At 58.0% G+C, this 22,802-nt stretch overlaps 1 protein-coding gene across 3 annotated transcripts; it reads left to right on the top strand.

Annotated features, from left to right (window-relative positions):
• Positions 1–169: 169 nt before the first annotated feature.
• On the top strand, positions 170–22,453 carry ALS2CL (ALS2 C-terminal like). Of its 3 annotated transcripts, none has more exons than XM_070463365.1 (27): positions 170–243; positions 3,402–3,530; positions 4,316–4,440; positions 5,180–5,378; positions 5,710–5,775; positions 6,227–6,392; positions 6,893–7,024; positions 7,742–7,861; positions 8,739–8,797; positions 8,945–9,011; positions 9,450–9,646; positions 10,670–10,735; positions 11,149–11,247; positions 11,335–11,496; positions 12,432–12,543; positions 13,855–13,932; positions 14,808–14,938; positions 16,101–16,274; positions 16,433–16,529; positions 16,658–16,815; positions 17,370–17,438; positions 18,357–18,530; positions 19,735–19,777; positions 20,842–20,903; positions 21,010–21,159; positions 21,452–21,548; positions 21,964–22,453. In XM_070463365.1, the coding sequence occupies exons 3-27, from the start codon at positions 4,338–4,340 to the stop codon at positions 22,042–22,044; spliced, it is 2,862 nt and encodes a 953-aa protein (XP_070319466.1). In that variant the 5' UTR covers positions 170–243; positions 3,402–3,530; positions 4,316–4,337; the 3' UTR covers positions 22,045–22,453. The 3 variants fall into 3 exon arrangements, with proteins under 3 accessions (XP_070319466.1, XP_070319468.1, XP_070319467.1); XM_070463366.1 differs by having other exon boundaries at positions 243–310; XM_070463367.1 differs by lacking the exon at positions 11,335–11,496.
• Positions 22,454–22,802: the final 349 nt, after the last annotated feature.

The following is a 22,802-nucleotide window of genomic DNA, read 5'->3' as shown; positions in this document are numbered from 1 at the left end:
CTGACGCCTCCCAGCATGTCCCGGTCTTGGACCGCGAGCAACATCCCGAGGCGGGGCGGAGGCAGGGGAGGCGGAGTTGCCTTAGGGGGCGGGGCCAGGAGGGAGTGGGGGCGGGTCCTGGAAGGAGTGGGGCGGGGCCAGCGAGGGGCGGGGCCAGCGAGGGGCGGGGGGCCAGCGATGGGAGGGCGTCCGCGAGCAAGCAACCGCCTCGCACTCCCCCGCGTGGGTCCCTGCGCCTCACAGGTAAGGGCGGGGTGGAGGTCGCGCGTCTGGGGCAGAGCCCTTCTGCTGTCCTCTCTCCTCGCTCCAGGTGAGACTTTAGTCTCCGCGCCCTCTTGGGCCGCTGCGCGCCGCCCCTCCACGACTGCTCAGTCCTCGGCAGCACTCAAGCTCGCTCGGGCCCGTCAGAGTTTGTCCGAAGGCCCCTCCCTCCCAGCGGGGTTCAGCTTCGTCCTCCCTGCCCCTTGGTCACCCTGTCACCATGGGACAGCCTCCCTGGTCCCGTGCCTGACAGGATGGCAGTGCCCAGGGACTTGGCCTGGGCTGTGGGGCGACCTCGTGGACAGTACCCAGCTTGAGGGACTTGGCGCCAGGAGGTGACGCAGTCTAGTGTTGCCACGGGGAGAATGGCATGGGCAAACGCCTGGTGACTGGAACAAGATCCCATGTTTGGGAAATTCCAGTGACTGTGTGTGCCTGGCCAGGGAGAGGAAGGAAAGCTGTGAAAAAATGCCACCAGGAAGATCGGAAGGGTGAGAGGTGGGGTCTAGGACAAGGTACCTGGAGCCACTGAGGCCCAGAGGGAGGGTGTAGGAGAGAGGCCCAGGTGGAGACTGGGACCTGTCAGCTGTGACAGCTCAGCGCCCCCTCCCTCGGGCAGCTCCTCCCTCCTCTCTCTGTCTACCGCCAGGAGCTTGCTGGATAATCAAGGGGGTTCCAAGGCAGCCCAGGAAAAAACCTCCACAGCACGCAGCACTTCCTTGGCTGGCCAGACCAGGAAATCATAGAGTACCGTGACAGGGTGTGGCCAAGGGGCCTGAGGGGCCAGGCCTTGGAGAAGGCAGGGGAGAAAGGGACCCAGCGTGGACAGAGGCCAAGAATGCGAGAGAGAGAGAGAGAGAGAGAGAGAGCAAGCGAGCCAGAGAATGAGCTAGCAGGTCTGGCTGCTGGTTAGATAGCTGCAGGGACCGGCAGCTGACTCACCTGGGCATGCCAAGACTAGCCAGTCTTTCCTCACCCTGCCCCATGGTGAACGTGAAAGCTGTCTGGGGAGCCTAGGTATTTGCTGTGCGCCCTGAGGTGAGCCGTCTTTCTGAACTGCTAGCTCAAGTGAGCTTCATGGGACTGGGAGCTGGAGGCCTGGGTCTGAGCCATGTATGTGCTCTATAGTTAGTGTCTTTGGGCCCTCCCATTCCTTCCTGGGCCTCAGTTTCCCCATATGTACCTCCTGTGCAGACTCCTAAGGAACCTTAGAACTGGATGCAGTGAGAGGGTAAGAAGGCCATGACCTTCACCAGCGAGCCGTGACTTGGTGATGGGACTAGTGTTTGAGGGAGGAGACTCCTGTGGGTCCCTGTGGTGTTAGGTTCAGCACCTCTTTCTCCTTACTTGTACACACTCCAGCACACTCATGTCTAGCCTGGCTCCTGCCCTCATATTTCATTGCCTCTAGGGTGAAGCCTGGGAGCTTCTTATCCTGGGAGCAGAGGCTCTTGGGACTACCAGACCAGATGTTTAACCTCAGATGCAGTTTTCTCCCCACCCACTGCCTCACCAGCAGTGCTTAACCTCTGGCCTTTCCTTTGGGCAATGTGACTCAAAGGTAGAGATCCTTCTGGGGCCACGGACCTGGAAGGGTCCCGGAATAGTGTTGCCAGTCTAGGTCTGTAAGACTCAGCTCCAGGGGCCCCAGGATGCACTGAGACGTAAGGGAGGCTGAGAAACAGGTCCCCATACCCAGAGGAGCTCCCCTCCATCAGTGTATCCTTTCTGAAAGTGTTGGTCACTCAGTCATGCCTGACTCTTTGCAACTCCATGAACTGTAGGCTGCCAGGCTCCTCTGTCCATGGAATTCTCCAGGCAAAATACTGGAGTGGGTTTCCATTCCCTTCTCCAGAGGATCTTCCCAACCAAGGGACTGAACCTGGGTCTCCTGTATTGCAGGCGGATTCTTTACTGTCTGAGCCACCGGGGAAGATCCTTTATCCTTTCTAGGGAAGGGAAAAAAAGCTGTGATTTAGTCAGAGTAAAAAACTGTAATTTAGTCTTCTCCATTTCATAGAGAAGGTGATTGGGACTCAGAGATGAGCAAGGCCCTGGATAAGCTGGGAAATGGCCAGGACTGGGCAGAGGTCAGAAGGGGGCCTGTGGGAGCTGCTGAGGTGTGAGCCACGCGTCCAGGGTGAGGGAACAACTGGCAGCCCCATGCGGCAAGGGGAGGAAACCTGAGGGGGAGAGGAGCACCTCAAATGTGGCATTGGCTGGGGTGGGCCCCGCATAGTATCAGGGATCTGATGTTCAAGGCCTCCCACCAGTGAGTTATTTGCTGCAGGTCCCCAGCTCACCCTAATCTGGTCTCTAGTCTGTACCTCCTATCTTAAGCACACCTTCCCCCCTTCACTTTTAACCAGGGTCCTCACCTGTCAGCTCTGACCCTGATAGACTGCCAGCCAAGGTTGGAAGATCACCTTCCAAAGGGTCTTTCCATTCCACCAGTTTCTGGAGACGGGGGTGAGAGTCAGATGGGCCCAGGCCACACTTGCTGCACCTCTGACTCCTAGGCTGGGCTCGCTTGGTCTGTCTGAGTTGACTTAGAGCAACCTTCCCCTAGTCCTCCAAAGCAGGCTGGGCTGCTGCAGGCCCAGCAGAAAGAGAAGAAGGCTGCAGCTGGGTGTCTAGTCATTTCTCCTTCCTGCCTCTCCCTCCCAAGGCCTCACCCTCCTGAAACAACAACAGCAGGAAAGGTGGGGCAGGAATGCCTGGGCCCATGGCCAGAGTTCTGAGACACTTGCCTCACTTTGTTGCCCCAGAGACAATTCCCTGGGAATCATAGGCTCTGCCAGGGTCCTGGAATACCCTTCAGTGTCTTTGGGACTGTGTGGGGGGAGGTGATGAGACCCCTTCCCATTTGGTCTTTTGGGTCTACCTGCATTGCCTCAAATTATGTCTCTACTTCCACCCCTGTCAACCAACTCAGAGTGTCAGAGTTGGAGAGAGGCTGAGTCTGAGGGTCTGGGGTTAAAAGAGAATTTAATTTTCAATCCTAAGATGTATAGTCATGAAATCTGGGCAGATGACCTCGTTTGCCAGGTCTGGTAGGAGAGGGCTGTGTCTGATTGGAGGCTGCAGCCTGGCTATGGTGGTGGGTTTGAACCTAGGCCCTTTGCTTCCTCTCTCTCCAGTCAGGAGGCTCCTCTCTCAGGTGATCCTGCCTTCTTGGTGGGTCCCTCTCCAGAGCAGGAGGTACAAAGAACTGCTCAGCTCCAGAGCCCCCACGTGTGGAGGAGGACCCGTCCTGCAGGATTGGCCAGGTAGGGAGAGTGGCAGGGCTGGCTCCTGCCCACGCTGACCTCACCCTCTCACTGCTTGGTATCGTCTCATCTGCAGCTGTCACCAAGTCCGCGTCCCCAAGTCTGACTTTGAATATCACCACTCCGCCACTCTGAGCCCCTCCACGGCTCCTCTGCCAGCCTCTTAGGCAGCTCTCGGTGGGCCCCCTGCCGAGCCTGGGTCTTCATGCTAGTGAGCCTTTGCTCATTCCCTCACCTGCATGCCTTGTCCTCTCTGCCTCTTATTTCTCGTTCATCCTTCATGCCCCAGCAGGGAGTCCCCTACCTCCCCAAGACCTCTTCTTGCTTACAAGGCCCTGTTGTTTGACAGGGGGTCCTGAGTCATGACCTGGAGAAAAAGGCTGTGTCCTTCTAACAGTATCCTTGTTTCCAGAGACTCTGTGGAGAGGGGGCTAGGTCAGAGCGCTACTAGATGTTACTCTGAGCCCTTGGGAGCCATGGTGGGTGTTTGAGCAGGGGAATGAACAAGCCAGAGGGCTTAAGGAGCATCTGCCTTTTGGGTAAAAATAGATGCTTCCTTTGGCAATTCTGAGCCCTCTCTACGAGTCCTTCAGGCTCCCCTCAACTGGGTCCAAGTGGAGCATAAACAGGAGTCACTGGTCTGTTTAGAACTCCCCTTTGGGGTGACCTGGGCTCCCTGCTCAGTTCTGAGGCGGGGTAGTCATGAGCCTTGCTTTTGGGCCTATGGCCTGAGAGGAGCACTAACCATACTCCCACAGCTGCTCTAATCTGTGCTCTGTCCACAGGCCTGAGTCCGGCACCCTGGCTATGTGCAGCCCAGAGGAGGCGGCCCTGCTGCGGCTGGAGGGGTTTTTCTCAGACACTCTCACCCGCATCAACAGCCTTGTCCTCCAGCCCCTTCTTGAGGCCGGTGAGTTGAGGCTCTCCAGTGAAAAAGGTGGGGGCCACAGGAACCGTCCTGCTAGGGATAGGAGTCCTCCCTGGTTGGATCTTCTGAGCTACGGCTTTCTCAGCCGCAGATGGGAGCGGTGGCATTTGAAGTGGGTGGCTTTCGATGGGTCCAGGGTTCTCATGCCCAATTGTTGGCTGCTTCCTCTCAAAGGGACCCCGGGGAGTTAGGCTCTGAACCCCATTCTAACCTAGGTCTGCTGTGCATGGAGATGATAGTCCATCTCTCCCAGGGCACAGGTCTGGATTCTCTGCCCAAATTCTCATCTTGCTCTCACCCAGGGCGTGACTGGAAGGCAGGATGCCTGGTCTGTGAAGTGACCTTGGCAGGTGCCTTCATCTCAGGAGCTCTATTGGCATGTCTGTAAATGGCAGGGGACCACTGCACATTCTGGACCTGAGGAAGTTCTGAAACTCAGGGACTGCGTGTACTTGGTGGCCACGGGTCATCAGTGCTGCCCCTACGTAGCGAGGAGGTGGACATGTGCCCCTGTTTAACCCACAAGGGTGCCGCCCACTGCTACAGCCTGCCTGTCCCTTGCTGAGCTCCAGGGGGCATGTGGGCTTCCAGTCCTGTCCCAGGGACCTCCAGGTCTCGCGGGGCTGCTGCCCCCCGGGTGCCCAGCCAGGGCGTGTGCGTGCTCCCCGGAAGGTGGAGCGGCCCTGTTCCCGCTCACGGGGTGCTTGCACTCCTGCCCCAGCTCCAGAGGCCTCAGACCCCTGGGGCCGGGAGTGCCTGCATCTCCTGCAGCGGCTGCACAGGAGCTCCCGACAGCTGTGGGACGTGACGGAGGAGAGCCTGCGCTCGCTGCGGGAGAGGCTGCGCCGCCCCGAAGCCGTCGGCCTGGAGTCCCTGCTGCTGCTGCATAGCGCGGACCGTGTCCTGCAGGTCCACCTGGAGTAAGACAGTCCCAGCGGGCTGGGGGCTGGTGCTGGGACTCAACCTGGCTCAGGGCTTCAGCAAAGGTTTGCGCTCAGCCCTGGGGTTGGCTGTTAGCCTGGTGGCGGCTCAGACACCCCAGATCTGAGCCTGGTGACTTCCCAGGGAAGAAAGACTCTGAATTAGAATTGTTCAGTTGGGTCAGTGAGGACTCAAGATCAGCAGTGCCCAGAGCCAGGCCCTCAGGGTTGTAGCCACTCAGTGGGTAGGATCTAGGAACCCCAGAAGGGCAGGCCCTTGGGTCTGGAGCTGAGGGTGGGGCCTGCAGGGTGTCCCCGGTGCTACTTACAGGTACCTTGAGTCCTACGCATGCTGCGTGGCAGTGCAAGCCTTTCAGAAGGCAGCAAAGAGGAGGAGGTGAGCACAGGGTCCTTCGGTGGGCCTCTGAGTGGGGTGTGTCTGGGAGGGAGGGCTTGGGGAAGCTACGCCCCAGAGCAGTGAGCAACATGCCCGGGACTCATCCTGAGCACTCCTGGCTCTGGCAACCCCACGCTGATCCGCACCCCTGAAGAGGGGCAGGGAAGCCTCTGGAGGCTGTGAGCAGAAGCCAGACACAATTAGCGGGAGTGACCCTGGGGCAGGGGAGCATTCCTAATTCCTACTCAGGGAGGGCTGTTGTTATCAGTGATCCCTTCAGTCTCTGAGATGCTGCTCCCAAATCTCAGCCGCTGTTCTCATGGGAGAGAACTTTGGGGTCTGGGATTGGTCCTGGGATCTGAGCGATTAGCCAGGGCAAGGAGGCAATGGTGGTGGGTGCAGGAACAGAGGAGGGGAGAGTGACAGGGTGCTTGGCCCTCTCTCCACCCAGTGAGTACTGGCGGGGCCAGCGGAAGGCACTGCGGCAAGTCCTGTCAGGTGTGAGCTCCGAGGGCTCGGTGGGCACGGCCCTGCTCCAGGCCCTCCGCCAGCCACTCACCCATCACGTGCAGCAGTACGTGCTCCTCCTGCTGAGCCTCGGGGACACCATCGGGGAGGTAGGTAGCAGGGTTGCAGGGGGCAGGAGGCCAGGGCGGTATCAATACTTACCAGACCTGCCTCTGCGAGGAAGCTGACAGATGGGAGAAATGGGCCTCTGGCTCAGGGAACCTGCCTTACTCAGAAACTCCTTGTTTGAAAAGGACCTGGCCTGCCTTGGGGACATCATCTTGTTCTCGGGGTTTGAAGGGCCATGTCCTTGCCCTGGGGTATCTGAGTTACATGGACCTGCCCTGGCGGAGCCAGCAGAGACCCAGGGAGCAAATGTAGACTCATGTGCTGGGTGTGAAGACATGTGGCCCAGGCCTAGGTGGGGCATCATTGGATGGTCCTGACTCCCTGGAGGCATCTTCCTGCTGACCTCTCCTTGGAAGGAGAGCCAACAGGGTGAAAAGAACAAACCCCTGACCAGCTGGGCCAGGGCAGGGCTGGGGCAGTCGTCCCAGAGTGGGGGACGGTTCTGATGAGCTCCCGCCCTGGTGGCTCTGTCCCCCCACAGCGTCACCCCACCCGGGAGCTGGTGATACACGCCGCCGGCCTCTTTGGGGACTTGCAGTCCTTCATGAGGCAGGAGCTGGACCAGGCCACAGCCACGCAGGCCCTCTGGTCCACCCTGAGTAGCCGGCTGAGGGTGAGTTCCACGCCTCAAGGGCGCTCTGAGAAGCCCTTCCCATCCAGCAGGGGCCCTCTGGGTGGCTCAAGCTGCCTGCTGCATTCTCCATGCTTCAGTTTTCCCACCTGAACAGGGCAGTGGCTAAAGCAAGTGTCTGTGACATTTCTCTGTCCAGCCATCCTCACGCATTTGTTGAGCCACTCCTGGGCTGGGATGTGAGCTGCTATCTCTGGAAGAGCGGTTACAGAACCAACGCCCTCTGCCTTGGGGACATCATCTTGTTCTGGGATGTCACTGAATGATTGCACCCTCCAGCCATTGCCTATAGTGCCCCTACCTGGGGGAAAATCCCGTGTGCTCTGACAAGGCATGACAGGCTGGGGCCTAGAGCAGAGAATTAGGAGGAGAAATGAAGGGGATAAGAACTGCCCGAGAGAGGTGGGGGTCGTAGAACCCTGGGTGAGAGTTGATGGGGGCTTGGCTGTGGCCATGGCCTGAGATGGGGCGGAGGAGGACAAAGCAGGGCTTCAAGAGATGTTGTGACGTCTTGCTGGGAGTAGCCAGGGATGAAGCCCCACCAGCTCAGAGCCCCAGTGCCCATCACTGACCTGGGGGCCTCCAGGTGATGCTGAGTGTGGGCAGAGGTGCCTGGGGCAGAGGCGGGCAGTGGAGTGGCTGGTGCAGTGTCGAGGACGGGGGTCCCTGAGCTTTGCAGTTCCCTCCTTGCCTCACCAGGATGTGCTCTGCACCCCCGCTCGCCGACTCTTGCAAGACAGCCAGGACATCCCCGTGACAGTCACCCCACTGCGGGCAGAGCGCGTGCTGCTTTTTGATGATGCCCTCGTCCTGCTGCAGGTGGGCTGGGGCAGGCCAGAGGTCTTGGGAGTGGTTGAAAAAAGGAGGAAAGAGACAAGTGGCTGGGGGAGATGAGGGGGCTGAGGTGTGGAAGGGGTGCTCCTTGCCCATCCAAACCTATGTCTCCTGAGGCCTGGTTTGGGGGTTTGGATGCAGTTTGAGTTTCCCTCCACCCCTGACTTTCCCTCTGTGCTCCGGGTACACTGACAGGACACTCACTAAAAGTCGCCGAGCCCTTTCTCACCTCTGGCCCTGGGCATGCCCTGTTGTCTGTGTGGGACCCTCTCTTGTCCTTGCCCATGTCTGGCACACTCCTCCTCCCCTTGAGGCCTGGGCCTGGAGCCACTTCCTCCTGTGGCTATTGCCAGGTGGGAGAGGTCACTACACAAGATCTTCCAGAGGAAGGCGAGGCTTGGTCTGACTCTCAGAGCTGGGATGACATTCCAGGTAGAAGGAGCAGCACAAGCGAAGGTTCAGGCTGAGGAGAGTTTGTGGCAAGTGCAGAAAGGAGGGGGCACGTGACCTGGGGCTGTTCTGTGTGGTCTCAGGTGTCAGGCTCAGCAGTAGGGACTTTAGGGAGGTTTCCAGCAGGGGCTCACAAGGTCCATGCTGTACTTCCGGAAGACCACTCTGGTGGCCCTGATGGAGCAGGACATGGGGGGTTGTGGGAGACTGATCCTGGGTCTTGGGTGGGAAGGGGGGTGGAGGGGCTGCCCTGGAGATGGGAACAGGCAGAGGTGGTGGGGGACTCAGCGCTGGGCATGCTGAACTGAGCAACCTGGGGACACCCAGGGGCATGCTGAGCTGGTGCTTGGGAGCAAGGCCAGACCAGAGAATAGGTGAGCATCTTGCCCACCTATGCCCCATCTTCTTTCAGGGTCACAACATCCACACCTTTGATTTGAAGCTGGTGTGGGTAGATCCTGGGCAGGACAGGTGAGCACCCCTCTCCAGTGACACCTCAGGCCTTCCCTCCCTCTACTCCGTGGAACCTGCCCACCCCAGGGCTCTGACTTGGACCTTCCCCCAGCTCCCTTCTGAATAGAACTGAATAGAACCTACTTATCACCTCCATCTGTCTAGGTGCACGTTTTACCTCCTCACACCTGAGGAAGAGTTCTCCTTTTGTTCCAAGGACCTGCAGGGCCTGGTGAGTGTGGGTGGACTGTGAATTCGGGGACTAGGATTGGGGGAGTAAGGGAAGGCGACAGGAGGGTTGCAGCACAAGTATACTGCCCTGGAGGCTCCTTGGGAATGTCAAGCCTCTGGAGTCATGGTCAGAGTGAGTCAGGTGTCTGCCTGGGCTCAGGCGTCAGACTGCCATAGAGAGCAGGTATTTTTCTCTGTGAAGCCAGGGTTGGGGCCTGCTTGATGGTTTTGTTTGGCCTCTCTGGGCAGGCCCAAAACTGCAAGTAAGTATCTCAGATCTGGATGAGGCTCTAGGGAGCAGTGTGGAACTGTTAGAGGTTTCCCCAGGTGATAGAGTGAGGTGTGGGGGGTTGGTACCTGGAGCCACCCCAGGAGACTTCCTAGAGGGGCTGCCTCCAGCAGCAGTGACCTGTCCTGTGTTTCCCCTGTCCTCCCCCAGGTGGTCTGGCAATGGAAGGTTACCCAGGCTGTGTGCCAGGCCTTGCGTGGGAAGAAGGACTTCCCGGTGCTGGGAGCAGGCCTGGAGCCTTCTGAACCTCCCACCTGCCGCTGTGGAGCATACACCTTCCGTGCAGAGGGCCGCTTCTGCCAGGCCACTTATGAGGGCGAGTGGTACTGGGGCAGGCCCCATGGCAAGTGAGTGACTGAGGCTCTGGGCCAGGCAAGGCAGGGGTCCTCCTGGGAGTCTGGGGGGCACATAGGACCCAGATGGACCTTATTGCCTCAGGGCATGAACCAGAGGCTGTTACCCTCTCTGGTCAATTCTGTTTCCCCCACAAAGTCTCTCAAGTCCTCCTGGACAGCACTGGCCCATAGTAGGTTTGTGCCAGATAGTCTTGATGTCGGTGAGGCTGGTGAGCTAGGGACAGGTATCAGGAGACTAGACTTCAGGGCCCGCAGTTACTGTTCTGTTCTCAAGGCAGGTGAAAGAATAACTGGTGTCTGTGTAGCATTTTCTGGCGGCCCTTACAAGAATGGCCTGAGGGAGTGTTAGCATGCCCTTTGTAGATCCAGAAACCATGACTTTCTCCAGGCCTCAGGGTAGGGTCTAGGGGAAGCCTGGCCTCAACTGCAGATCTATATGACCCCACAGGCAGATAGGCTTTTGAAGAATGTGGCCCTAATTTGTGCCACAGCTGGCAAAACCAAGGCCCTGAAAGCAGAAGGGACTCGCCAAGGTTACACTGGCAAGCATTCCACTCATTTCTGGTACCCTGCCTACTTCCAGAAAGGGCTTCAGGAAGCCTTTGAACAAAAACAGAAAAAGCAGTGCCGTGTCAGAAGAGGAGATGAGGATGGTAGAAACCCCACTGACTCCTAGTGCTTGGCTTGAACTTGAAGGTTAGCTCTGAGCTTGCTGTTGGTCAAGGGAACAAGGCAACCTGGATGCTTCCGGAACTTCCCCTGCTGGGTATAGAGTGCCCTCCGTGAGGCTGCGGGGGCAGCTGTGCCAGGAGTAGGAAAGGGCCGAAAGCCCATTCAGGGTCATGGAGCTCAGGGAAGAGGCCCTGTGGGAGCAGAGAGTCCAGCCCAAGGGCGATCGAGGCCTCTGAGAGAGTGTATGGCAGAGGCCAGCTGGGGGACTTGTGTATGCTGAAGGATGTCTGGTGGACCTGACGCCCATGGGCCTGATGACTGTGGACCTTGACTGTGTTCCAGGGGAACCCTGAAGTGGCCAGATGGGCGGAATCACGTGGGAGATTTCTGCCAGGGCCTGGAGCATGGGTAAGGCTGGGGCTGACACGGGGCTACGTGGTGGGGGTTCCCACCCCATCACTGTCACCAGCCTGGCCCCACCCTAAATTCCCAAACCTCCAGCAGAAACTTGGAGGCTGTCTGGTCCAGCCCCGCTCATTGTTGTAAGGGGAAACTTGGCCCTGAGAAGAGGGCAGGTCATGGAGCGAGTGGTCTAGGGCCAAAAGGCCCTCTCAGGGTGCATGGGGATGGGGTGGAGGTGGGTGGGGTGTCCTGAGGGGCCCTTAGGAAGAAGAGGGACCTGATCACCTGTAAGATTCTCCTCATTGTCTGCGAAGGCCCCTCAGAAGCAGGGACACTCCTGGGCATGGAGAGGCTGTGACAGGTGTCTCAGGCCGTTGGCCCCAGTGCTGACCTCCCTCCCTGCCCACCCACACTGGCAGCTTTGGCATCCGCCTGGTGCCCCAGGCCTCCGAGGATAAGTTTGACTGTTACAAGTGCCACTGGCGGGAAGGCAGCATGTGCGGCTATGGCATCTGTGAGTAAGTGACCCTCATCTGATGGGGGGCAGCCTTGTGGGCTGGGCACATCCTCTGGGAGGCAGGGCCAGCCATTGGTGACCTCCTCAGGTACAGCAGCAGTGAGGTGTACAAGGGCTACTTCCAGGAGGGCCTGCGCCATGGATTCGGGGTCCTTGAGAGCGCCCCACAGGCCCCTCGGCCCCTCCGGTACACAGGCCACTGGGAGAGGGGCCAGCGGAGTGGCTACGGTGTTGAGGAGGACAGTGACAGGTGAGCACCCTGCAGGCCCCCAGCAGGATTGAGGGGAAGAGAGGACCCTCACAGACCAAGTGCCTCCAGGCATGGGTTCCCTGTCATCAGTGGGTCTGTTCTGTCTGTCCCCCAGAGTCCTTCTGAAGCCCCTCACTTTCGCTCCATGCCCTCAGTTGCTGCTGGGGCTCAGGTTGAGGGACCCTGACCTTGACTGCAGGTGCACCCCCCACCTCCAACTCCAGCCCCTCCCTGCTCTGTCAGAGAGGAGTTTGTGACCCCATGATCTGGTCCCATCAAAGGGTCACAGCCCTTCCGGGTTCTCTGGGCTGAGACAAAGCCCAGTGTCCTTAGCCTGGCATCTGAGGCCTTGCCTGCTCTTCTGAACTCATCCGTGCCTTGACACCTGTGTACTCCCCAGCCTTCTAGACCACTGAAGTGAAGTGAAAGCCGCTCAGTCGTGTCCGACTCTTTGCGACCCCATGAACTGTACAGTCCATAGAATTCTCCAGGCCAGAATACTGGAGTGGGTAGCCGTTCTCTTCTCCAGGGGATCTTCCCAACCCCGGGACCGAGCATTAGCAGGTGGATTCTTTACCAGCTGAGCTGCCAGGGAAACCCTCTAGTCTACTGAACGCCCCCACATATCTGACGTATACTGATACCTCCATGACTTTGCATGTGTTACAGTGGCACTCACTCCATCTGTCCTTCCTGCCACCTCTCCCAAGAAGCCTGCCACGATGCCCTCCCCCAGGCAGGCTTCCTTTCTCCTCTACCCTCTGTTCCTCTTGTGGGTCCTGATCTCACCTCCCCATGTCTGACTTGAGTGAATTCATGCCCTGGCTCCTTACCTGCCCCTTGCCCCCCGCCCTGGGTCCCATATCAGCAGAGCACACAGAAGGTGCATGGGAACAATTCTCATCCAACTCCGGCCATCCTGTCTCCTCCCCCAGGGGCGAGCGCTATATTGGCATGTGGCAGGCTGACCAGCGCCATGGCCCAGGGGTCATGGTCACCCAGGCGGGTGTCTGCTACCAGGGCACCTTCCAGGCAGACAAGATGGTGGTGAGTACAGAGACCCACATGTGTCCTGAGCCACCTCTCCCTGCTCTGGGGCCCCAGAGCCAAACTGAAGCTGGTCAGGGGTGGATGGGGCAGGAATCAGGGTTCTGATGTGCTAGAGCGAGCCCAAACCTGGGCCAGAATCCAGTTCTGCCGCCTGCCTACCCTGGCCTTGGCCGAGTCCCTGGCCCTCCCAGCCTCACTTTTCCCTTCAGCAGCTCAGGTTACCTACTTATTGTAATGACTCACTGGAATAGCAATTATGAAGTGAATGGTAATGAGGATGCCAGCAGCCTCCACTGCCCACATTTATAGACCATTAACTGGGTGCCTGAAAAAAAAGAAAGTGGAAGTGTTAGTCAGTCATGTCTGACTCTTTTGTGACCCTATGGACTGTAGCCCGCCAGGCTCCTCTGTCCATGGGAATTCTCCAGGCAAGAATACTGGAGTGGGTTGCCATTCCCTTCTCCAGGGGATCTTCCTGACCCAGGGATTGAACCCAGGTCTCCTGCATTACAGGCAGATTCTTTACTGTCTGAGCTACCAGGGAAACCCTGGTGCCTAGCTCTGGGCTAGGCCTCCCAGCATGGTCCCATGGGATCCTTCCAGTATCCCTGGGGTTCATGTTGTCATCCCTAGTGTACAAGTGACAAATGTGGGGCTCAGAGAGGTCAGAGAACCTGCCTAGTGTCACATTCTGTTGAATGACAGAAATGAGTCTCAAGCCCAGGCATCCTGAGCACGGGCATATCAACCCCCACCTTCTGTCTAACTCACACCCTGCCAGGTGGTTGGCACATAGTATGGCTCAGCCTGATGGCGGTTATTGGTACTGTGGCTTGTTTGTTTAGTTACACTTTGTTCTGGAAAGAATTGAAGGAGGAAGAAAAGATAAGAATAGGCACATAAAATAGATTTAAAAATAAGAACACAAATTGTATCCCATTTGGCTCTGAAGCTTCCTGGCAGCCAGAGCCGCAAGGGAACCTGATGAACTCCACTGCCCCTGGCATCAGTGACAGGAAAGTGGAGATGGTTCAGGAAAAGCCCAGCACTTCCTGAGCTGTAGGTGGGAAGGGTCCCCCAGAAAACCTCCTGAGAGAGGCCGCTGGAGGGGAGAAGCCAGGTCTGAGGGTGTCAGTCAGAGCAACCCAGGATCGAGGTGCATGGGGTTTGTGCAGTCCAAGGACTGGCATCCCACTTGGCCACAGTCCTAGGAGGTGTGCCAGGGCTCAGGACCCTTCTCCTCTCCCTACCCCTAGCCTTCCGGCCCTTCCTAACCCACTGCTCCTACCCTCCCCACTCCTTCTCTAGGGCCCAGGGATCCTTCTCTCTGATGATGACTCCTTATACGAGGGCACTTTTACCAGGGACCTGACCCTCTTGGGGAAGGTGAGAGCCACTGAGACCCTACTCCGCTCTGCACTTGTGACCTTGGCCGGAGTCTATAATCTCCCTGCTTAGACCCAGGACTGAGGGTGGGTGGAAAAGGTAGGGGGCCCTCTCCCATCTCCACTATGTCTAGGGGGCATGTGCAGTGACCTTTCTCTGCCACAAAGGTGCAGTTTGATTGGGTGTGAGTCAAGAGGGCATAGGCAGGCTTGCCTTGGGTGCAGAGGGTCTGGTGGTCTCTTGTGTCCCCCACTGGCCCCAGAGTTAGGGATCCACCCCCTCTACCACCACCATCAGTGCCTTGAGTGGGGTCCCCTGAAGGCATTGACCTTCAGGAAGTTTCTGCCCGAGCTGACCCAGCAGAAGGCAGTTGTATCCCTGCTGGGGCCTTTGGACATGTGGGGGCTGTTTTCTCTTTATAAATGGAGGGTACTGTGGCATCTAATGGATAGAGACCAAGAATGCTGTGAATGGGACAGTCCTGTGCAGCAAGGAATTGCCTCTCCTTGGGGCCAATAATACCTCACGCCCTCCCTAAGGCCACTGCCTACTTCTGGACTTATTCCCCGCTCCCAGCCTCAGTGGTGGTCCCCCTGCTCTGACCTCTGAGTCCCTTCTCTGACTCCCTTGCCATCTTCTACCTCAGAGACAAGCCCCTTGGTGGTGGGTACAGCTCTTGGTCAGGGCTCCTGCAGGGGTGAAGGATCATGAGCCCCTTGGGGTGGGGCAGATGGAATGGATGGTGGGAAGGCCACCCATCAGTTTCTAGCCTCTGTGACCCAGGATGATGGGCATGAGGCCTGTCATGATTGGGTGGAAGGGCAGCTGGACAGACAGATGGACAGACATCCCTGCATTCCTCTCCCGGCTTCCAGGGCAAGGTCACCTTCCCCAATGGCTTCACCCTGGAGGGCACTTTTGGCAGCATGTCAGGGAGGGGACTGCATACCCAGGGTGTGCTGGACACAGCTGCCCTCCCTCCAGATCCAAGCAGTACCTGCAAGAGGTGAGAGCCTGACCGGCTGGCCGGTGCATTCTGGAGCCTTTCTGGGGGGTGTGCTTGTGGGTGCCTGTGTCTCTACCCCCAAAGACTCAGATCTTGTTAGAAGGGCTTTTCTGTACCTCCTCTTAGCTCTTTGGAGAGTTCAGAAAGCTCAGGTCACACAACCCTTATTAGAGACTCTGGGAATCAAGGGCTATGTGGTGATAACTCCATATGCCACAGAACTGAAGAAAAATGCTATGTATAGACTCTATACATAGAGTCTTTTTCTAGGAAGGTACAAGATAGTTTCCAAACCAAACAAATGACAATAAAATAGACAATTCAAGTGTGAGTTGAGCTTAAAAGAAAGGGAGGTGCAGATGGGCACTATAATTGAACATTAGCTTGACTCTGAGTTCCCTGGCAGCCAGGGTGAAAAAGGAAACTTGGAAGTGGATTCACTCTCCTTATCATGGGGTATTTGAAAAGCAGATATACTTCCTCCTTATGGGGACAGAGTTCTTCTTTGGAAAACAGATGTTCAAGTGGTGACTCTTGCTATGTCTGTTGAGATGTGGTTGGTGGTTCTAATGGTGCCAGCCAGCATTTTAGAAGTTGATTTACCTGACACATCATCCCAGCATGTTTCTTTTTCTCTGATAGCAGGAGCTAGAAGTGGATGGCAAGCCCTAGGGGCATGAACCCGGGTCAGGTGCAGGTGTAGGGATATCTGTAAGTGTGACGGGAGGGCAGTGCTCACCAGACGTGCACACAGCCAGACTGCTGGGCCTAGCGACCGAGACAGGATTAAGCTCAGGAAGGAACCAGGTGTGGGAGGAGGGAGAGTCGGGGAACCCTGGGCTTTGGCCCCTCGCCTCTCTTAGGCCAAGACCGCACTCTCTGGACTTGGCCTCCAGCTCTCCAGATCTTCCTGTTTCCTTTCCAGGGCTCTGTGTGCCCCTGACTCTTTTCTCTACCGTGGAGTAGATTCTCTCTGACCCTTCTCTGCCTCCCGTTTCTCCTCCTGGAGTCTTGGAGGTCAGATCCCTCTGCCTACCCCAGTCTATCCACCCCACTGGGGCCCTTAACTCTGGCCAGGCTGGATATCCCCGCCTCTCCAAGGGCTGGACAGGGTCCTACATGGCTCCCTCCCTGTCCACGTCTCCCACCACCTCCATCGCAGGCAGCTGGGTCAGGGCGTCTTCCCCGTGGAGAGCCGCTGGCAGGGTGTCTATGGCCCCTTCCGGGACTTTGTTCGTGCCGGCTGCCCCGGGGACCTGCGGGAGGCCCTGCTGGGCTTCCACGTGCAGAGCTCAAGGGAGCTGCGCAGGTCGCAGGAGTACCTGTGCTGTGAGAGGTGAGGCCCAGGCGTGGGGGGGTGTGTACCCACGGGCTGTCCAGACCCAGGGCTGGGGGCAGTGGGCTCTGAGTGGGCGGGGGTGGGGGGAGGGTGGAGAAGGCTTTCTGGAGGCGGTGGGCCCGGGCATGGGTGAGACGTTGTGTGTGGTGCCCCAGGACTCACCCCGAGGACCAGGCGGGCAGGATGGAGGACCTCCTGGAGGAGCTGCTGCAGCACCGGGAGCCCGAGGCCCTGCAGCAGTGCCTCAGGAAGGTGAGACCACGGGGGAGGGTGCTGACCACAGGGGACAGGCCTTGCTGAGAGGCTGCGGTGCCCCTGTCTGAGAAGCGGGCTCTTGCCCTGGGGCTGAGCATCTCTTTGTGGCTGTCACACCTGCCCAGGCTCTGAGCAACTCTCTGCATCCCCTGGGGAAGCTGCTCCAGACGCTGATGCTGACCTTCCAGGCCACATACGCAGGTATGGGGGCCAACAAGCACCTTCAGGGGCTGGCACAGGAGGAGGTGAAGCAGCACGCCCAGGAGCTCTGGGCCGCCTACAGGTGAGCTCGGTGGCACTCGGGGACAACCACTGCCCTGTCCCCAGGGCGGGGGGCTCTGCCCTTTCTAGGCCTCAGCTCTGTCTGCTGCCCTGGGTAGGAATGGTGCCTCTGCCTTGGGTCTGGATTGAGAGAGCAGCAGAGGATGGGTTGGTTAGTGTGCAGCTGGTGAGCATGTGGGTTAGACGGTGGGGAGGTGGTAACAAGGCCTGACTGCAGCCAGAGTCCAAGCCCCAGCCAGGCTCTGGGCTGGCTCTAACCCCACTGTAGGCTGATCCTGACCTGGGCTCACAGCCCATCTTCTGTCCTGGCTGAGCTGTGACCCCATCAAACATTATAAACCGAAACCTTAAATGCTGTAGTTCGTTCTGTTCTGGGGTTCTGGGACACTCAGGTGGACATCCTGTACTCCCATCCCCCTCACTGCTGAGGTTTGGGCAGCTGGGCTCTGCAAGCCTCATGCTTCATGGTTCTGGGAGCAGAACCCACCTGCCTGGCCTTGGGTGACTCATTCTGTGGGAGATGGCAGCCACACCGCCCCTCTCTTTGGTTCACAGGGGCCTGCTGCAGGTTGCCTTACAGCACAAGGGCGAGGCCCCAGAGGAAGATGAAGATGCAGAGACAAGGTGACTGCCCCCAGGAAGTCTGTGGGGTCTTCTCCCCTGGTGGAGCCAGGCTCAGCTCCAGGGGATCCTTATACCTTGCTCCTGGGACTTCCCTCAGGGAAAAGAGGTGTTTCTGAGGAAATGTTTGGGGTTCATGCTATCGACCACACGCTGTTTGTTGACCATTCAGGAATCATAAAGACCTGTGACCTCTGTTCCTTGAGCAGCCTGGGAAGGGGCACTGCCACCATGCATCAAATGCACCTTTTTTCTGAACACGTTATCCCAACCCCTCATCTCTTAGGTGCCTGGAGGGTGAGCAGCTTCCTCAGGCACGTCCTTCTTCCTGTGCACAGATGGGGAAACTGAGGCCTGGCAGAAGCTGAGCCTGAGGTCACACAGAGCAGGAATTAAGTCGGTCATTAAATCTCTCGGCCCAGTCCCCCCAAGACCAAACCTCACAACTTGCCTTCAGATTCCAGGCCCAGGGATCCTGATCAGAGGGGGCTTTCTGTTACTGCATTGCAGGAGGCATGGAAAACGGGGTTAGACCTTAGGGAGAACTTCCCCCTGAATCCCAGCAAGCACAGAAAGCTAGGAGGCCCAACTGGACTAGCCTGGAGTGACTGCTGACAGCTTTGCTGCAGGTCACTCATCCATCAGGGCCTGGTTTTGCTTTCAGTCAAGTGTGGATCAAAACCCAACCTCGCCTGCCACGTTGGTTCTCAAAGCTGAATGAGAGCATAAGGTGGTCACAGATGTCAGTTGATTGTGAAACGACTGAGAACGGGGCTGGGAAGGGTTTTCTCGGGGATGGGGGAGGCTGGAGGCAGGAACACTGAGGTGGACTGAGGATTTCTAAGGGCTCTTGGGGGCACCCCGAGTAGATCCCCACCCCCGCCCTGCTGGCCCTGAGCCGTCCTGGTGGCTCCCACTCAGGGACCTGCGGGTGCACAGCTTGGTGCTCCCCCTCGTGCTGCCCAGCTTCTACTCGGAGCTCTTCACTCTCTACCTGCTTCTTCACGAGAGGGAGGACAGTCTCTACAGCCAGGGCATCACCAACCTGAGCCTCTTCCCCGACACCAAGCTGCTTGAGTTCCTGGACGTGCAGAAGTAAGCCTCCACCCCCCCCCCCCCCAAACCATGCCATGTTGGCCAGAGTTCTTGTGTAGCAGGGGATGCAAGCTCAACTCCAGTTGTCTTCAGAGAAAAAGGGAAGAGGTTAATTGGCTTTTGTACCATGAAGTTCTAGGATGTGGCTACTATGGCTTAGATTCAGGTATGGCTGGATCTAGGTGTTCAGCTGCATGAAAAAGGAAGCAACCTCTCTCTCTCTCTGTTGGTGTGTCTCTGGTTTCCCCGTGTGGTGACAAACAGCACCAGTCACTCGAGGTTTATTCTCTCCCCACAAGGAGTTGGTGTCTCCTTCCCAACAGCTCTAGTGGAGACTCTAAAGTTCCTCCCTGGCATGGCTAGGTTCTTGAATGTGTCCCTGAATGCCGGCTGTGGCCCAGATTGGCCAGGCTGACCTCAGTATCTACCGCTGGGGCTGGGGTAATATCACCTGCTCCCAGCTCTTGGACTGAGAGTGGGAGAGGGATGATCCTCAAGGGGGAAACCCAGGACTATTCTGGAAGCAGGTCAGAGCCTCCCTTCTACCCTCAGTAATCAGAACATCCTGTATCCTCCATGCCCCTTCGATCTGAGTGTTGAGGGTATGAATGCACTCCTGCCTCCCACACCTGGTCCCCCTTTTCTCAAGGTAATGGTGCTTCCTATCCCCCTTTCCCCAAAAACTGTTGTTTCCCTTTCTGTTGTGGTGAATGTTTCCTGCATCTGACCAGTCACCAGCCCAGAGACCTGGTTGTCAACAGCTTCCTAAGGGTTTTTCCCTCTGCGCCCCTCCTGCCGCCTCAGTGCCACCTCCTCCATGCTGGCCTCCCTGCTTCATTGGCTGTACTTCCATTGTATGGCATCCCTACTTCTCACCAGCCTGTGCCAGCTCACTGAGCCCCTGGAGCAGTCTCCACAACTGAGCTCTCTGGATGGACACCCCCAGGACCTTGTGCAGGAGGGTCCCCTGGCCTGTACACCATCCCTCTCTCTGCTCACTGTGTTTTGGGGCTGAATGGAGGGCTGCCCTCTCAAGGAATCCCCCCTGGTCTCCTATAGCCTGCGCTCCACACAATTGCTCCCAGATGCCATTGTGCATCCCTAGCCCCTTTCCCATGCTCAGCCCTCCTGGGGGACATGGGGGTGCAGGGAATTTGCCCTCTGACTCAGAGGGCAAAGCCTCCCATCTCCCGTCTTATTTCAGGCACCTGTGGCCCCTCAAGGACCTCACACTGACGACCAATCAGGTGAGAGGGTGGGCCGGTTACCTGCCTAGGAGAGGGGGGCCTGAACCTCAGCTGGGCCCTGGGTTTGCTCAGGCTTCCGAGCAGCTTTGTACCCTCATAGTCACAGTCTCAGGCCGCAGAGGCGGGTGAGGGAGAAGGGGGCAGGCTTTCTGCACTGCTCTGGTTCTCCATGCGGGTGAGTGTGCAGCCACAGTGGCCAGGCTCAAGCGCAGGCCCCACCGCTTTTACTGGCTGTCTGGCCGTGGGCGAAGTCCTTGATCTGTGTCCCGCAGTTGTGGGACATGTGTGAAAGCACCTGTGGAAGCTTCTGTGGAGGCATCTGTGGGAGCACCCACTGCCGCAGCACCAGGACTCCCGCATGCGATGGTTGTGGGAGGGGGAGCAGGCTGGGACAGAGGAGGCGCTGGATTTCAGTGTGCTTGCTGCATCGGCAACATTAGCGTTGCTGGGAACTAGTTAGAAAGGCCAGTTGGACCCACCCAAGCCTACTGAGTCAGAAACCCAGGGAGGGAACTTGGAATTTGTGTTTCAACAAGCCCTGGGATTCAACAGCTGTTGACATCGGCACTTAGAACTGGGCAGCACCCAGTGACCATTGGCTGCTACAATTCTTCTGTATCCACCTTGATCCTCCCACCTCCTGGAGACCGTTTACCCCACTTTACAGTCAAGTAAACTGAGGTTCATTAGGACTTCCCTGGTGGCTCAGATGGTAAAGCGTCTGCCTACAATGTGGGAGACCTGGGTTCGATCCCTGGGTTAGGAAGATCCCCTGGAGAAGGAAATGGCAACCCACTCCAGTACTCTTGCTTGGGAAATCCCATGGACGGAGGAGCCTGGTAGGCTACAGTCCATGGGTTCTCAAAGAGTCGGACACGACTGAGTGACTTCACTTTAAACTGAGGCTTACAGTGGAGCTATGACTTGCCCTGGGTTGCTCAGCCCTCTGGGCAGAGCTGTGCTGAAGCCAGTGATGAGGAAGGGGCGGGTGGAGAGGGGCTTGGGGACCAGCCCTGACCCTGGAAAGGGGAGGCCTCATCTAACCCCCTCTCCCGACCACACAGAGACACTCCCTGGTCAGAGACAAGTGCTTCCTGTCGGCCACAGAGTGTCTGCAGAAGATGATGTAAGTCCACAGCCTGGGGAGGGGGACGTGGGAGGCAGGAATGTGGGGACTCCTGGTTGGGACTGAACCTGAGGGCCTTGATCTGGAGTCAGTTACCCTGCTGCAGCACCACGGTGGACCCCCGGGAGAAGCTGGAGGTGCTGGAGAGGACATATGGGGAAATCGAGGCCACCGTGTCGCGGGTGCTGGGCCGGGAGCACAAGCTGCCCATGGACGACCTGCTGCCGCTGCTCATCTACGTGGTGTCTCGTGCCCAGTGAGCCCCAGCTGGGGGTGGGCCCAGGAGCTTCCCTTCCCACCCTGCCCGCCCCCAACCAAGACATACTGCAAAGCCTTTGAACACTGCGATCTATGGGCACAGCCTTTCTTGGGACAGATGGGGAAGCTGAAACCGAGAAAGGCCCACCCAGGGTCCCATGGGTGCCACTCACAGCGGGGACCACAGCCCAGGTGTCTAGCCACCCAGACCAGGGCTCCTTCCCAGCTGCTGGGCACCTGTCCTGAATGGTCCCCTTCTCCCTCTCGTGGTGGTGGCGGTGGTGCTCCAGAATCCAGCACCTGGGAGCCGAGATCCACCTGATCCGTGACATGATGGACCCTCTCCACACAGGAGGCCTGTATGACTTCCTGCTCACGGCCCTGGAGGTGAGGGATGGAAGCGGTTGGCCCAGACAGGAATGCCCTGGCTTCTGGGACAGACCCCTTTTGCCCCAGACACCATCACGGGGATGCGCTCACATTTACAGCTAGTGTGTGTCTCCATGGGAGGGGTCCTCACAGAGCCCCTGCTCCAGCCCTTGTTAAAAGCGGCTGGGTGGGGGAAAGTAGGCATAGCACATCCCAGCCCTCGGCTCCCCAGGGCTGAGTGTGTTCCATGCTGCGTTCCTGAGCACAGAAGGAGAGGGAAGGCCCCCTTTCCTCAGACTGTGGCTGAGGGCTGAGTTGGAGACACAGTGGTCCAGACCTGGGAGTGGGTGCACCCGAGTCAGACCCTAAAGCCTCTGCGTGCTGCTGGGGGCGGGCAGGCCAGCTGGCTTCAGCCTCGCCTCTCTCCTGCCAGTCTTGCTACGAGCACATCCAGAAGGAGGACATGAGGCTGCATCGCCTGCCCAGCCGCTGGAGTTCCAGGGAGCCATGGTAGCTTGGCTTCTCCTGGACACACCTCAGAGCTGAGAGGGCCACTGCGGAATGCCTGTGGCCTGGGCCTGGCTGAGCCTGGCCCCGGGGGCAGAAGGCAGATGGGCCCTGGAGGTGACTCTGACTCTTTGAGGAGATGAGGTCCAGTTTCTCCAGGGAGATGCTGCTGGAGTCCTGACTGGGGTGAAGGTGACAGGTGTGGCCCCGGAGCTGGTGGTCTGCCCCCCACCACTCTCCAGGCCAGCCTTGGATGACCTCCTTGATGCTGAGGGCAAAGAGATCCTGACTTCTCCTTGCCTGAGACCTGCCTTCACGTGACTGAGCCGCTCTGGGCCTCAGTGTTGCCATCTGTAAAATGGTGGACTAGGGGATCTGTAAAGAGCCTCTTGCTGACTTCTGGCACCCTTCCGTAAGTCTGACTTTGGTTTGTTGCGCTGTAAGTGAAGTTCCTGCGTCATGGGGGGTGTCATTCCATTTCTCCTGTCCTGGTCAGAGGCTCCAAACTGCTAGTGACCGCTTCCTTTATTGGGGTTTTTTTCCCCATGAGTCATCTTCTGTACCTGTTTCCTCTCAGGGCCTCAGGGTAGGAACTGTTCCAGCTCCACCCTGCTGGGTGGCCTCTGGCAAGGCCCTCCCCTCATTGGGTATGCAATTGAAGGAGTAGGCTTGGGTGGTCTCTGAATTGCAGTCCACATATAATGGCCATGCCAGAGTAGGCCAGAGGGAGAGGGGAAAGAAACTTACCTTGCTTGCCTCACTGTC

Source organism: Odocoileus virginianus, unplaced genomic scaffold (assembly GCF_023699985.2).
Source record: "Odocoileus virginianus isolate 20LAN1187 ecotype Illinois unplaced genomic scaffold, Ovbor_1.2 Unplaced_Contig_2, whole genome shotgun sequence".
In the NCBI taxonomy this organism is placed as follows: domain Eukaryota; kingdom Metazoa; phylum Chordata; class Mammalia; order Artiodactyla; family Cervidae; genus Odocoileus; species Odocoileus virginianus.
This window is presented reverse-complemented; position numbering and strand designations above follow the sequence as displayed.